Source organism: Ailuropoda melanoleuca, chromosome 5, assembly GCF_002007445.2.
Source record: "Ailuropoda melanoleuca isolate Jingjing chromosome 5, ASM200744v2, whole genome shotgun sequence".
Taxonomy (NCBI): domain Eukaryota; kingdom Metazoa; phylum Chordata; class Mammalia; order Carnivora; family Ursidae; genus Ailuropoda; species Ailuropoda melanoleuca.
The window spans coordinates 56,544,674-56,561,438 of NC_048222.1; the positions used below are offsets into that span (position 1 = coordinate 56,544,674).

The 16,765-nt window shown below is 36.6% G+C and overlaps 1 protein-coding gene across 5 annotated transcripts in view; it reads right to left on the minus strand.

Annotated features, from left to right (window-relative positions):
* The window catches only part of GALK2 (galactokinase 2), a 109,743-nt gene that overhangs the window by 62,322 nt on the left and 30,656 nt on the right, over positions 1-16,765 (minus strand). For all 5 annotated transcript variants that reach the window (XM_011222818.3, XM_002917543.4, XM_011222819.3 and 2 more), the window contains one exon: positions 14,521-14,667. In XM_011222818.3, the coding sequence (XP_011221120.1) occupies positions 14,521-14,667 (147 nt within the window). The remainder of the gene's footprint in view (positions 1-14,520; positions 14,668-16,765) is intronic.

Consider the following 16,765-nt stretch of genomic DNA (forward strand, 5'->3'; position numbering starts at 1 on the left):
AGTTCCTCTGAGTAAGCTTCTAAAGATACTATGTCAAACGTGGTAAATCAGCCCTGGGATCCATTTAATGAAGCGGGTGGCTTATTCCTGAGAAAGTCTAATTAAAAAAAAAAAAAATCCCTGAGTCTGTCAGGCTATTTTGATTCCAAGTACTTTACTTTAAATGAAATGAAAGGGTGTACAGTACTTTCATCTGAAGGAAGATAAAAGTAAATGTATATACAATGATCCCATCCTATGTGTTTGCTTAAATATGACTAAAGAGGCTTTTGCTTCAAAATTATTAGTTTAGGGTACCTGGGTGGCTCAGTCAGTTAAGTGTCTGCCTTTGGCTCAGTTCGGTCCTGGGATCAAGTCCTGCATGGGGCTCCCTGCCCAGTGGGGAGTTTGCTTGTCCCTCTCTGTCTGCCCCTCTCCCAGCTCATTCTTTCTCTCTCTCTCTCTAATAAATAAATAAAATATTTTTTTAAAAAAGCAAATACAAAATTATTAGTTTAGAGACACCTGGTTGGCTCAATCAGTGGAGCATGCAACTCTTGATCTCAGGGTCATGAGTTCAAGCCCCACATTGGGCATAGAGCTTACTTAAAACAAACAAACAAACAAAAACCAAAACAGAATTATTAGTTTAAAAGAAGTCAAACAGAAAATTGGTTAGTAATGGGGTGGATGTTTGCAACATATAATATATGAATACTTAATATATAGAGTTCTTATGGAGTAATATGAACTGAGTAGATATATAACAAAGTCTAAAAAATGCAAATGACCAATAAAAAACACGGAAAAGATACTTAAACTGTCTAATCATCAAAGATATGCCCAAGACAGAATCTGTCAGTTGGGAAATGATTTTAAAGATTGATAAAGTGTTAGGAAGGCTGTGGGGAAATGGACTCTCATGTAATGTTGCTGCATATTATTGATAAAATCTTTCTAGATGACAGTTTGACAATGAATTTCAAAAGGTAGAATGATCAGGAACAAGTCAAGAATGTCCCCCCATCACCACTGCTTTTCAACATCATTGTGGAAGTCCTAGTTGGTTCAATAAAACAAGAGAAGGAGATAAAAGATACACAGATTGGGAAAGAAGAAATAAAACTGTCTTTGTTCACAGATGACATAATTATCTATGTAGAAAATCTAAAGGAATTAACAACAACAACAAAAAAAACTCCTGGAAGCAATTATAACAAGGTTGTAACATACTAGGTTAATATGCAAAGTCAATCACCTTCCTATATACTAGCAATAGACAAGTGGAATTTGAAACTTAAAATACAAGACCATTTACATTAGCACCTAAAAAAATGAAATACTTAAGTATAAATCAAATAAAATATGTACAAGATTTATACAAGGAAAACTATAAAACTCAAATCAAATCAAAGAACTAAATGGAGAAATATCCTATGTTCACGGATAGGAAGACTCAATATTGTTAAGATGTTTATTTTTCCCAACTTGATCTATAGATTAAATGCAATCCCAACCAAAATCCCAGCAAGTTATTTTGTGGTTATCAATGGATTCTAAAGTTTATATGGAGAGGCAAAACACCCAGAATAGCAACCCAATATGAAAGGATAAGAATAAAGTTGGAGGACTGACAGTTTCCAACTTCAAGACTTACTATAAGGCTACAGTAATCAGGACAGTTTGGTATTCACAAAAGAACAGGTAATTAGATCAATGGGACAGAATAGAGAGCCCAGAAATCCACATAAATAAAGCCTGATCTTTGACAAAAGAGCAAAAGCAATAAAATGGAGCAAAGGTAGTCTTTTCAGGAAATAGTACAACTGGGCATTCATATGCAAAAAAATGAATCTAAACACAGACCTTACACCTTTACAAAAATTAAACCAAAATGGATCACAGACCTAAATGTAAAACAAAACTATAAAACTCCTAGAAGATGACATGGAAGAAAACCTAGATGACCTAGGGTTTGGCAATGACTTCTTAGATATGGCACAGTCCATAGAAGAAAGAATTAATAATCTGGATTTCATTAAAATTAAATGTCTGCTCTGCAAAAGATGATATCAAGAGAATAAAAAGAGAAGCCACCATCTGGAAGAAAATATTTACAAAAGACATATTTGATAAAGGACTGTTATCCAAAATATACAAAGAACTCTTAAAACTCAACAATATGAAATAAACAACCTGTTTAAAAAATGGGCCAAAGACCTTAAGAGACATCTCACCAAAGAAGATATACAAATGGCAAATAAGCATATGAAAAGATGCTCCACATCATATGTCATTAGGAAAATGCAAATTAAAACAACAATGAGATCTTAGGACACACCTATTAAAATGGCCAAAATCCAGAACACCAAATGCTGGTGATAGTGTGGAGCAACAAGAACTCTCATTCATTGCTAGTGGGAATGCAAAATGATACAGCCACTTTCAAAGACAGTTTGACAGTTTCTTTCAAAATTTAACATACTCTTTTCATACATTTCAGCAATCACACTCCTTGTAATTTACCCAAAGGAGCTGAAACTTACATCCACACAAAAACCCGCACACGGATGTTTATAGCTGCTTTATTCATAACTGGCAAAATTTGAAAGCAACCAAGATGTCCTTCGGTAGGTGAATGGATAACCTATGTAATATCCACACAATGAAATATTATCCAGTGTTAAAAAGAAATGAGCTTTTATGTTCATCTTTTAGTTATTTTCTCTGCATATAGTAAATGTGGTAGGTAAGGACTATGCACATATGTGGTATACTTGATATGATGGGGATTGTCCCAGTTGATTCTTTAAATACTAGATAACATTTAACTTATTCCCGGGTACAAGTCAAAGTTTGGAGGCCTTGAAACACAGTGACCTAATAATGATAAGGATCTAAAGATCACAGCAAAAGTTCAAACATAACCAAGGCATACGCATGAATTTTCAGCAATAATGGTTTCATTTGAAGCCACTTGGAAACAGTGAACCATATTCCTCCAATCTGTTGCTCCTTAATTTGTCTTGTTTGCCTTAGTTTATGCTAAAGGTAAACATGTATTTAGCCTAGTAAAGGAAATGGAAAAAAAGAAAAACCAGAGGTGATCCAAACAACCTCTGCAAAGCAAGCCTTCTAATCTGCAAATAGCTTAGTCACGGCATCCAAGTGAATCCAAATTACTCACAATCATTAAATAAATGATTCAGTCTCCAATCCTACTCCTAAAAAAGAATGTAACGAGCGATACAAACACAATGCTAAATAATTGAAAGAAACTTGGGTTTTTTTGATAAAACGATGTGAATGGTTTTATATTTACATATTAACAATATTAACTCAAAATTTCAAACATTTTTAAACACAGGCCACCCAGTGCTAACGCTCAGCCCTCCTAGTTTTTGTACCAGTGAGCACATGGCTTTAGTCCATGTCCAACACTTAATTAAGAGATTCTTTTCAAAGACTGTATTCTGGATTTACCCTCTTCTTAGAGGCCATGCTGCTGCAGTTCATTAGCAGTCCACATCTGGCTGGAATGTTTTAAACTACTATTTTCCTTAACCATTATATGGATGAGGTTTTTTTTATTCTATACAAACTGAAACAACATCCTTCCATGGACTTCTAAACATAATAATTAGTGACAGTGCAAATTGTTTTCTGATTGTTCTTTTATCATGTAGCAAACTGCTACTAAAACATTCTCATCAGAGTTTAAACTTTTGTGTAATTGTGAGAGTCTTCATTTTCATGTAGACCTTGTCTTTACTTTTTAAGGACAAGATCTCATTCTGAAGGCCAAGAAATATTTAACTTAAATATAGTTATATGCAGAGGAAAATATACCCTTAAACTTTCTGAGGGAAACTCAGGAAATGAAAACTTGGACATATTTGGCACAGAACGTTGAGCATTTCACTTACTCTGCTTCTGAACCTCAAAGATCCCTGGTACAGTATGGATTTCAAACACCAAAACACTCCTCTGAAAGAGGACCAGTCCATGTCTATGCAATTAACTTGCCCCGAAATTAAGTTACCTAAACCTGTTGAGGGATGTAAGCAACTAGAAGAGTTGTATGTTGTCACATAAAATTTCGAAAAGGAATTTCACGAGGCAGCATAGGAATTTCTAGGCCTTGGCTAACACATTTTTATCAGTCTGGCTCAGAGAACTGCTATAATACACTTCAGGGTTCACCCTGCCCCAGGCCCTTCCCAATATTTTGTGTCAAGACACAGCCTTCCCTTGGTTTTTAGACCTTACCACTTATTTGAAAACTTCCCCATTTAATGACACCAAGTAGCCATTCTTACAACTGTGTTCTCCATTTACACATAAAATAATTCATACCTTGTATGAGCTAGATGCTCAATTAATAAGTCTTCTGTTAGTACCCCACTATGTGCATTTAAGTTCCATAACGGCACTGGCAATTCCTTTTCTTTTCTTTTTTTGTCTTTTAGATTATTTTCTCCTTGGTCAGTATAGGGCACAGTATACTACTTCCAACTGCAAGAAACTTAAAGCAATGTGAATCATTCTTGACACCTCAGCTCACAGCCCTCCAAAGGCTTTCTATTATACTTGGAATGCAATCCAAAGAAGGCTCTATACAATGTGGCAATGTGGCCTCTGATCCCCACTCTTCAGCTCACCTCCTACCACCCTGCCCTCTCCCCACTCACCACACCTCCCCACACTGGCCCCTGCTATTCCTGGGGCAGGACCATCATGCTTTAGCCTTACGGCTTTTGGATGTGCTGTTCCTTCCGCTTCCCTTTTGTGCTCACTCCTTAAGTGTCTGTTAAAATGTTTCCTCCTTAAAGAGGACTTCTGACTCCTCATCTAAAATAGCAACTTCCCTTCACTACAGCCTATTTTTCTTCATAGCCCTGGCTGATATTCTCTATTTATTTAGATAGCTGCTCATTATCTCACACTATCACCACATACACCAGCATGTAAGTCCCATGAAACCTGGGGCTGCACTGATTTTATTCACAGGTGTATCCCTGGTTTCTAGAACAATGCCTGGCACCTGGTAGGTGGTCAATAAATGTCACTGAATGCTACTTCCGAGACTTAGGATAGGAAGTTTATACTGTGGCTGAAAAGCCTATCTTGTCTGGGAAGCACTCCCTCATAAATCCAGTATTATTCCTGTTCTTCCAGGCTTCCCAATAACAAACAGGATTTTTGATGTCTAACCATGAGCTTCTCCAGTTTCCTCAGTGGACAGCAACCCTCAAGGGAAAGTTTTCTGCCTAATCCATATTCCAGGTTACTCAGACATCACATGAATTATATTTTTGACAAATGCGCACAGAATGCCCTCTGACCCTACAGTAGCTCCCTGCTGATCATTTCAGCCCTCATCAACCACGGTCATAGGGGGTTTCTCCTCCTTAGACTTTAACATGAGGATGTAGTTCAGCCCTACAGTCTTCTATTATACCCCTCACTCCTCCAAAGTGGGTCTTCTGAACATCACTTACTCAGTCCACCATCTCCTGAATTCAGAGTCAATACCCCACCCCACCACACCCCAGCAGAGCGAAGAATTTGTGGGTAGAAGTCCACCTAACACACCTTACTATCCAAGGCTAGCCTCCAGAGTTGCGACCTGTTTCCCAAGCCAGCCCCCTATCTCTAATCTAAGATCCTTAAAAGGAACTTGGTCCTTCATTCTTGGCCTCCAAGGACAATTCAAGAACAGAGAGAAACTGAACACAAGTCTAGAGCAACTTGAATCCTGACCTAAAAAGTATAGACATACCTTACAGAACGTCTCACTACCTCACATTTTCCTGATAGAACACTTGGTTTTTGACACTCAAACTTCATAGACTATATATATCTCTCCATACAACACTTTTTGAAAAGTGTTTATTTAAAATGTATATATACACCCTGAAGCTTAAAAACAACATTGTTAACAAAATAGTGTATAGAATACTGGGTTACCAGGTGTCCTCAGAGAAGACATACAGTGTACTACTATGTACAGTAATTGCTTAACAACCAAATTAACTGTTTCATGTTCTAGAATATTATTTTAAGTATTTTTCACTGTATTTCTGTGTTATTTACATAGAGGAATTTTTACTGTGTTTTTGTAACATTGTAGGAAATTAGGTAGAGGCTCTGAGTTGAGGAGTAATATAATTTCTCCTACTTAAAATAATAAGAATTAGGCCTATGATTTTTTACAGAACAACTGATTTTTGGAATGGACTCATGTTAAGTGGACGTTGCCTGTATTTTCTTGGACCCTTTCACCCAAAACCCATCAGCAAGCCTCTCCCTAGGCGGCTCTGATTTGGTCTGGCCCCAACAGCTCATCTGTTCTCAATCTCGAACTGTGACGCCTTGAATCCCTTCCTGCATCTTCATATCCACCCTCCAGTGCCCCCCTCCTTACCTTTTCATTTCATTCACCCCTTCTTGCCATCTTTTTCTTTATTTTCAGTTAATTTTTACTTTTGCAGAAGGGATATATGCACATAATCTAAAAGATCAAAGGAGCTACAAGGCTTAAAACAACAAAACCAGTCCATAACTCTCCCCACTCTCACCCCCATCCCCACTGCAGCGTGCCCCGAGTCAAACATTTTCCACTCTTAGCTCTTGCTTTAAATTACCAAATAAGCTGAGTAAAATGCTGTCTCCTCGTTATTCCATTTTAAACTTTATTTACAGCCTTCACATTAGGGTCATTAAGGATTTTAGCTCTCTTAGACTCTCCTTTCCCTACTTCCCAATCTAAATTTATGCCAAAATTTTGGTTAAATCCGTATTCAGTGTATTGAGACTACAGTTATGAGCCAAGTCATGAAAAATTACTGATTTCCTTTCTGGAACCATTTTTTTACATTTTTCCTATATTTAATAATTGCCTAATTTCCTCATTTGCTTAGCTGTATTTGCATGTCTAGCTAAGCCTTCCTATCCCCTACAATAACGCTATAAAATTACTCTCAGCCCATTTTCCATATGGTCAAACATGTCAGATTTATCACCTTTTTTTTCCCCGATAATATTTATCAGTTCCATTTTTTCCCTCCGTCTTCTGGTTCTAAACTGTACTGTTCCCTAAGCTTCTGGGTGTCATGGGCGGTATGTTGGATTTTCCCTTAACCAATGTTCTATAAATACCCAACTCCTCTCTCCTGTATGGATTTCCCATTTCCTAGTCCCCATGGTCATCTTTCTTGGTTTATTCCCTAGTTTTGGTGAATTACCTTCTATAGACTTTAATGCTGCATATCTGAGACTGTTTTATTCTATCTTTATACTTGATCAATTCGTTTATTCTAAGCTAGAATTCATTTATATTTTGAAGATTATAACTCAAAAGATTATAATTCATTATATTACTCTGTTGCCTTCTGTTTTCCAAAACTGTTTTTGATAAATTAACTTTCATTCCCTTCTTTTTTCTCTCCTCTTCTCTCAATCAGCTGTTAGTGTGTTTTCTATTAACACTCAAGTTTCAAAATTCCCAGGTGATATACTTTGTTTTTTCTCTTTTCTTTTTTAAAAATTAAAAAAAAAATGTGGAGGTATAATTTGTTTATTTTCATTTATTATACTGAACACCCAATCAGCACCTTTCAATTTGAGAATTCATTTTTCACTTTACAGAAATATTTTTTTTTTTTAAATAGAGTCTTCTATATTTTTCTCCTGACTAGTTGGATATTGAATTTCTGGAATTGATCTACAAATTTTCCTATCTTTCTCTCTCTTATTGCCCCTCTCTTTTTTTCCCTATCAGAGAGTTCTTCAAATCCTTTCACTGAAACTTTTGTTTTAGCTGTCATATTTTTAATATTCAAAAACTCTTTCCTATTTTTGTTTCTTTTCAAAAAATGAAACTTTCTTCTTTTTTCAACATTTTCTTTGATCTCTCTGAGAATACCATGGCTTCTTTGAAGCATTCTTCTGCTCTCAGCATTGTCTCTGTTTTCTCTGAGTACCTTGTTAATCCTTGTTTCTTTGATTGTTTGTGTGCTTCATGTTGGAGGCTTTCTTCCAAAGTCTGATTATCTTTTGATACCCTACCATATTTAAGAGTGAGTCACTAGAACGGTGATTTATAAGTGGGCCTCTAATTGGGTCATAGAGTAGCTGGAGAATTTTTGTGCAAGGAAGTCACCAAATGTCAGTATCTATAGGTCTCTTCTCCAGGATGGTTCCATTTCTTCCGAGAAGGATCTTCCAGTATTCCTAGTGGGATATGGAATGGTATGGCTGCTGGTATGATAGAGCTGAGAATAGGAAGGGAGTTGGAAATTTCACTGTTCAGATGTAGAATGTCCTTTAATCCCCCAGTTTTCAATTCTGTTCTCATCCGGCCTTTCTCAGTGCTCAGTGTGGCCAGACTATCTCTGATTGTTTCTCCAGAGATTCCTGCAAAAGTGGGAGGAAACGGTCTCCTTGCTGAGGGAGTTAAGAGTAGGCTCTGAAGGTCTATCTTCTCCTCATAAAAGCTTTCAAATAGATTCCCACCCACCATGTCACCTTACTTTCGATGGTACTGGGTGCCTCGAATTCCTAAGCCTTTCCAAACAGCTGTAAGTCAACTTGCCTTCCATCTGCACTTCCTTCCACAGGCACTTGGCTCTGACCTTTCTTCATTCTGCTAAGTCATGCACCATCCTTCCACCTACTTTCCATCTTTGTATCTTGCGGTTTAGGATTATTTATGTCTCCTTGATTTATCAAAGATGAAAACTGTGCCTCTGTTTTCCTGCTTTCCCTATTGTTGGGGGATGATTTTTTTTTGAGAAAAGAAAAATAAATGAGGGCTGGAGAAAGAAAGAGTAGATATGCTCTTTGTTCTGGCATCTTGAAACCAGAAGTCTCTAGCCTTTTCTACTTCACAGGTCTTTTTATTACACTATATTCCTTTCTGCCAGCTTCCTTCTCATTCATAATTTCAGTCTTCCAGAATTTCTGGGTGACTAGCCATCTTGTTTTAGTGGTTTCAGACATACAACATTTCATTTATTAACGAGTTAACAAATTCCGTATCTACTTGTATCTCATTTGCAGCAATTATTATCTGCAATTTAACAAGACTACTGGATGTACATATTAATTGGAAGGGGATTATTCATCAACTGGAAGAGATTAGTCACCAGTCTCTCTTGTGGGACTTATCTTTCTTATCAGATAGGCTGGTTATTCTCCATTTGCCTTTCCGTCCCTCCATTGTCACACTTCTCTATACCCCAGAAGAGTGATCTCTATGGACAACTCCCCTCGCCCATTCCCACTCACTGCCATTCCTACCCACTTCACTCTACCCCTGCCTCATTGCATCTCTGGCAACGTTACTCTAGAGCCATAGCTCCTAAGTATAATAGCTTCTGGTTTCACAAGGGAACTCTTCCTAGTTGGTTCCCTTGACCCTGCCCACGTCTATGTCAATAGTCTCTTTATTAAACTGTCTTCAGTTATACCCTCTGTGCCATTTGTTTCTTATTGGACGCTGACTGATACATCAGTTTTAAAAAAAAATTGAACTAGCTCATCTCTAAAGTCCATTGAGTTCTTATGTACTATGTCAACAACTGGCACTTAACTATAGAGACTCTGAGGAAATCAGGCTTCCTTTCAATTAAGATTCTATGTCACTACAGCAAAGAAACTCTCCTAAATAATGATGCTAAGCCCCTATGAAACAAAAGCATTGTCAGTGCAACTTAGACTAGCAGGGAAATCTAGGATACACATATTGTTCCCTTTAGGCAATGGAGTCAGTTCTGATAAAAGTATATTTGCTATTTTTTATTCAATTTTTTAATTGAGGTAAAACTAACATACTTAAATGTTTCAGGTATGCAACATAATGATTTGATATCTATATATATTGTGAAATGATCATCACAATAAGTCTAGTTAACATCCATCACCATACATAGTTATAGAATTTTATTTTCTTGTGATGAGAACCTTTAAGATTTACTCTCTTAGCAACTTTCAAATATGCAATGCAGTACTGTTAACTATAGTTACCATTCTATACATTACATCCCATGATTTATTTATTTTATAACTGGAAGTTTGTACCTTTTGATTCCCTCTACCCACTTCGTCTATCCCCCAACCACCACCTCTGGCAACAACTAATTTGTTCTCTATATCTATTAGCTTGGGATTTTTAAAAAATTTTAAGGGCTCTTGGGTGGCTCAGTCGGTTAAGCATCCAAATCTTGATTTCAGCTCAGGTTATGATCTCACAGTTGTGAGATCAAACCTCACATTGGGCTCCACACTGGGTGTGGAGTCTGCTTGAGATTCTCTCCCTCCCTATGCCCTTCCCCCCACCTCTCCCTCTCTAAAAGAGAAAGCAATAAAATAAAACATTTAAAAGATTTTTTAGATTGCACAAGTGAAATCATACATATCTGTCTTTCCTGTCTGACTTATTTCACTTAGAACAATGCTCTCAAGTTCCCTCCATGTTGTTGCGATTGGCAAGATTTCACTCTTTTTTATGGTTAACTAATATGTCATTGTACATATATACCACATTTTCTTTATCCATTCACCCATCAACAGACACTTAGGTTGTTTCTGTACCTCTACTATTGCAAATAACGCTTCAATGTATATAGGGGTGCATATATCTTTTCAAGTTAATGTTTTCAATTTCTTCAGATAAATACCCAAAAATGCAATTGCTGGAGCATATGGTAGCTCTATTTTTAATTTTGTTAGGAACATCCATACTGTTTTCCATAATGGCTGCACCAATTTACATTCCCACTAACAGTGCACAAGGATTCCCTTTTCGACACATATTCACCAACAACTTATTTCTTATCTTTTTGATACTAGCCATTCTGACAGGTGCGAGGTGATATCTTATTGTGGTTTAGATTTGCATTTCCCTGATGATAAGTGATGTTGAACATCTTTTCATGTGTCTGTTGCCTATATGTATGTCTTCTCTAGAAAAATGTCTGCCCATTTTTAATCATATTGTTTGTTTTTATGCTATTGAGTTTTATGAGTTCTTTATATATTTTTGATATTAACACCTTAGCAGATAAATAATTGGCAAATATTTTTTCCCATTGATAGATTGCCCTTTTCTTTTGTTGGTGGTTTCCTTTGCTGTGCAAAAGCTTTTTATTTTGATGTAGTCCCACTTGTTTATTTTTGCTTTTGTACTTTTGCTTTTGTTGTCAAATTCAAAAAATCATTACCAGCACCAATGTCAAGGAGCTTAACACTTATGTTTTCTTCTAGGAGTTTTATGGCTTCGGGTCTTATTCTAAGTCTTTCATCCATTTTGAGTTAATTTTTGTGTATGGTGTAAGACAGCAGTCCAGTTTCCATTCTTTTGCAGGTGGCTGTCCAGTTTTCCCCGACATCAATTATTGAAGAGACTATCCTTTCCCCATTGTATATTCTTAACTCTTTTGTCATAAATTAATTGACCATATATGCATGGGTTTATTTCTGGGCTCTTTACTCTGTCCCGTTGATCCATGTGTCTCTTTTTATGCCAATACATTTGCTATTTTTTACTTTGAAAACACAGAGACAACCAAAATTAATTCCAAAGTTTCAAGTGTTTCTTTTTCTTCATCACTTTTTCTTCTTTTCCCTTAGATATTTACACCATTAAAGGCCAAAAAAAATGCAAAAAATAAGTTTCACTAATCCCCTTATTAATAAATAAATGAATTCCTTGACCTCACCCCCACCACAGACATCAGATTATCTCTTTCACCAGTCATGACCAGATTTTTTGTATCCACTGAACTTTTCCACTTTCTCACCTCTCACAGACCCTTTAACTCATTCCTATTTTAAATTGTTCTTGCCAAGATTTTCTTTAACTTCTCTGATGCTAAATCCAATGGATGCTTCTTAGTCCTTGTCTTACTTGACATCCCAGTAGCATTTGAAACCACTGCTTTCGGGAGTGCCTGGGTGGCTCAGTCGTTAAGCGTCTGCCTTTGGCTCAGGGCGTGATCCCAGTGTTTTGGGATCGAGCCCCACATCAGGCTCCTCCGTTGGAAGCCTGCTTCTTCCTCTCCCACTCCCCCTGCTTGTGTTCCCTCTCTCTCTGGCTGTCTCTATCTCTGTCAAATAAATAAATAAAGTCTTTAAAAAAAAAATGAAACCACTGCTTTCATGAAATATTCTCTTTCTTGTCTTTGGTGTTGCCTCAGCTTTTCCTCTTATCTATCCAATTACTTCTCAGTCTCTTCAGTGGACATCTCTTCCTCAGCCCATCCCTCAAATGTTCATGCTTGTCAGATCCTCATCCTAGAGACTTCCTTATCTTCCTACCTACACTCTTCCACTGGTTGTTCTTCTCCACTCCTATGGCTTAAAAACCCAATTATATACTAATGACTCTCAAATGGACCATCTCAACTCCAGATCTTCCTCCTAACCTTCAAAGATATTATTTGTGACTAAATACTAGATAACTCTAAGCATGCCCACAGAGTCCCCCTACTCGACATTTCAATTTCTATTCTATATTCCTTATTCCAACAAATCACACCAAGCCAGAGACCTGGGTAAAATCCTTGACTCTTCTCTGTCCCCCATTCCCATACCCAATCAATGATCAAGTCTTATTGATTCTGTCTGAGATGTACTTTAAGTCTATGATCCAGGTCTCTCCATTCTCACTGCCATTTCTCTAGACCAAATCATTTCCCTACTACTGATATTATCACTACCCTCATATCTAGATTTTATAATAGAGCCAGAGTGATCTTTCTAAAATATAGGTGTGATCGGGGCGCCTGGGTGGCACAGCGATTAAGCGTCTGCCTTTGGCTCAGGGCGTGATCCCGGTGTTCTGGGATCGAGCCCCACATCAGGCTCCTCCGCTATGAGCCTGCTTCTTCCTCTCCCATTCCCCCTGCTTGTGTTCCCTCTCTCGCTGGCTGTCTCTATCTCTATTGAATAAATAAATAAAATCTTTTAAAAAAAAAAAAAATAAATAAAAATAAATAAATAAAATATAGGTGTGATCATGTAACCCTCTTCCTAAAAGCCTGAAATGGTTTTACATTGCTATCAAGATAAAGCCCAAATTCTTCAACATGGCTTACAAGCCCCAGCATCTGGTCTCCTGTCATCCAAATTACTCCAGCCAAATTAAGCCCCTTTTAGTTCCTCTAACAATCTATGATCACTCTTATTCTAGATATTCCCACATATGATTCCCTCCACCTGATACATGCCTATTGATGTTACCAGTGTTTTCATGCTATCACTATTTCTCGACAAACATCTACTAACCCTTGTGTCTCAGCTTAGATGCCCCATGCTCTCTAAATCCGCAATCCCATAGCACACTACTTATCCACTTATCACACTCTATTATAGTTGCCTGTTACTTGTCTCTGTTCCCCTTTCATATCATAAGCACTGTGAGGGTTAAAACGAGACCTATTATAGCTCCAATGCTTTGAATATTACCTGGTACTAAGTAGCCACTAAATAAATAATGGTTGAATGATGACCAAATGAATAAACAAATAAACCATCAGATTAAACATAGTACCAGTGGAACCACATTTCACATATGGACTTTCTTTCCCTTGCTTTCTTACCTGTCAATAACAAAAAACAAGTTGCCCTTCCCACCAAATAAGCTATAGCTTACAAAGGGCTAACTAATGTATATTTTCACATGACAGTCAAAGAGAATTCTATCTGAGACTTTGCCTTCTCCTTTATTTCCTTCTTTCCTCTTACATATAAAATTTTCAGACTGAAAGTTTAAATAGACGGAAGACAGACCAAGCATGTGGCTGACTTTCTCTTGATCTGCCTGATGCCCTCCCCACACCATCTATAAATGTGGTAGTACATGAGCATGGGATAAAAAAGAACCTATGATAACATTTTGTTTGAACCAGAACTCCAAAGCATTAATTAAAGCTGAGCACACCTGCTCTGAACTGCAAAGTCAGAGATTTATGTGAACTTGTAAAGTTGAGGCTTTCTGACCTTTTGTAGGATTTACGTTTCCTTTAAATAAGCATTTCCTCTTTGTAATGCAATATTTTTTTTTAAAGTTTATTTCAGTGACTAACCTGCTGGTATAAACAGATACGCTGTTCAGTTCCTTTATTGCCTCGTCTTTACCCTTTTTACCCAGTGCCTGTCAAATATTTAATTTAAGGTTTTGGTTGAAAATAAGCAGGTCCAACTATGAGGCCTACAATTTCTTGGTCTAAACTGAACTTGTTAGTGAGGTGATCCAAAAAGATATCCATGCACTCCACACTTAATGTTAGAGCATAAGAGCATTTTAATACAGTTATTCATAGAGCTGCTCACTATTTGCAAAGTATCAGATACTTTATAGTAGTTAACCACAAGCAGCACTTATTAATTTGTTAGGTTACAGTGCATGCCCATGTGTAGAGTCCTTTCAGGTAAGACAAAGTTTTTACTCAAAGGAAGACATTATAATTTTGAAATTCAGATACTAATGGCTTTAGAAAGAGAGTTCCGTGAGGCTAACACATTGAAGTTGGTTACCTTGGATAGGTTCATTCCCAGCACTGTGAGTGTCACCAAGCCAGCACAACAGACCAAAGCACTGGAGCTGGAGAGTCCAGAACTTGGTGGGATGTTTCCATCCACCAAGCAATTCATTCCAGTCAGGTTGCTAAGACCAAAGTGTTCCTAAGAATAGAAGGAAAAACAGTGCTAGTAACTTCGGTGTTGGATTCGAGGAGTAGCAAAACATTCTTTCATCCCCCAGAGAGCAAACATTTATCAATGGACTTATTACACTATTTGTAGAAACTACTTGTGCAATTCAATTGAGTTGAGTCTATACATGACATTTCATCTAATGGTTCTTGGCCACAGGGTTCAGTAATCTGAAGATTATTTTTTACTTTGTTCAACAAAAAGCTATTGATCCATTTCCTAAAATTGCCTTGAATGATCTTTTTCTTGAACATTAACTGATTTGAACAAATGTTAAAAAAAAAATTAAACAATTATGATTCAATTTCTCAAGTAGCAAGAAAAGAAATATACAATATTAGTGAGGCAGGTTAAATCTTCATGTAGCACAGCCAACACAATATGACTGTAAAAGTCTAACACCAAGCAGTGGCTTGTTTCTATTGAGTATTTTTTTCAGAAGTTTCTCTGAAGAAAAAGTGTTCTCAACCGCTTTGGTTCCATTTTACATATGGAAAAACCTACGTACCAAAAGATTAAAAATTTTTTCCAACATTACATATAGGGAGCTGGAAGTAGGACCCAGGTCTCTGATTTCTGGTTGAGAACTTCTCTACTGCAGTCAGAAACACGGGCCAGCATACTGTCACTATGATTTAATGTAAGTCAGCTATATGAGGAAATCCAGATTTTTACTAGAGTTTATAGATACAGTTAAGCCATATGGTAGCTTTCAAGACGGCCAAATTAGAATTCAGCCACAAATGAGAACACAAACTCTAAACAAAATAGAGAAACTCTCATTTCTACAACTAGGAAAGCCCAAAGAAATAATGAGACTCAAATCTAAAGATGGAAATCTCTAGGATACTTAGATGAATATCTAGGATGACACTTAAGATGATATTATATCATAACCTTTGTGGTTTAGGATTAAAAATAAATTCAAGGCCACCTCCTCTTCAAGAAAAAAATGCCATCATGTCTGCAAATTAGTCAAACAGCTCAAGACCAAAGTACAAAATACTATTACATTACATAATTATGCATTTCATCATACATATTATTCTAGGGAGAAATTTCAATAAACTAGTTAGAATAACCAAAGTAACAACAAAACTCTGCAAATTAAAGGCTGCTTTTTTTCCTTAATTTTTTTGTCCTTTTTTCCTATGTTGGCAAAACTCACACACCACAAAAAAAGAGATTCTGTTGGATGTACTTCTCTTCTTGATTTCAAGTCATCTAAAAATTTCCTTTCCAGAAATACAAACAAATTATAAACTGAAACACTGCTGCTGCCAATGCCCTTTCATACAGAACATCACACAGCTTGTTTAAAAAAAAAGAATCCTTGGAGAATGCTATATATTTAACCATAAACTGATCCACAGTGTATCTTGAATGTGAATCATACTCACAAACTTATCACGCAGTGTTTAAATTAAAATGTACAACAGATTCAAAAACGTAAATGGATTTTGCCAAATTCTGTAATAGCTCTATTCCAAAAGGATAACATGTTCAATTTAATATAAACAGATTATCCTCTGATATTTTCTAGTATTTGAATTTGAAGTTTTCTAAACAGGCTAACATTTAAATTACTTCTCTGCCCAAAAATTCGCTGTACAAACCTACTTTTGCACATTAAGTTGTCAAACCAAAAAGAACGCTTTAAGACCTCAAATTCTCAAAAACAACACAAAGCAACAAGCAGTATTTAGGTCATTTTACCCATATGTTATAAAAGGCATGTTGCTATAAGGAAGATCAAATTGCATTTGCCACGCAAATCCTTCCAAATACTGTAATTCCCACTAATGCATATGATAAGCCAAATAACTTGAAGATTTACTAGCTGCCAATACCTCTTCCCATAAGTTATTACCATGTGTCTGGATGAAGAAGAAAGAAAAATAAAAAAAGAGAAAGAAAGACAGGAAAGAAAGAAAGAAAGAAAGAAAGAAAGAAAGAAAGAAAGAAAGAAAGAAAGAGAAAGAAAGAAAGAAAGAAAAGAAAGAAAGAAAGAAAGAAAGAAAGAAAGAAAGAAAGAAAGAAGAAACAAGGAAAGGGAGGGAGGGAAGGA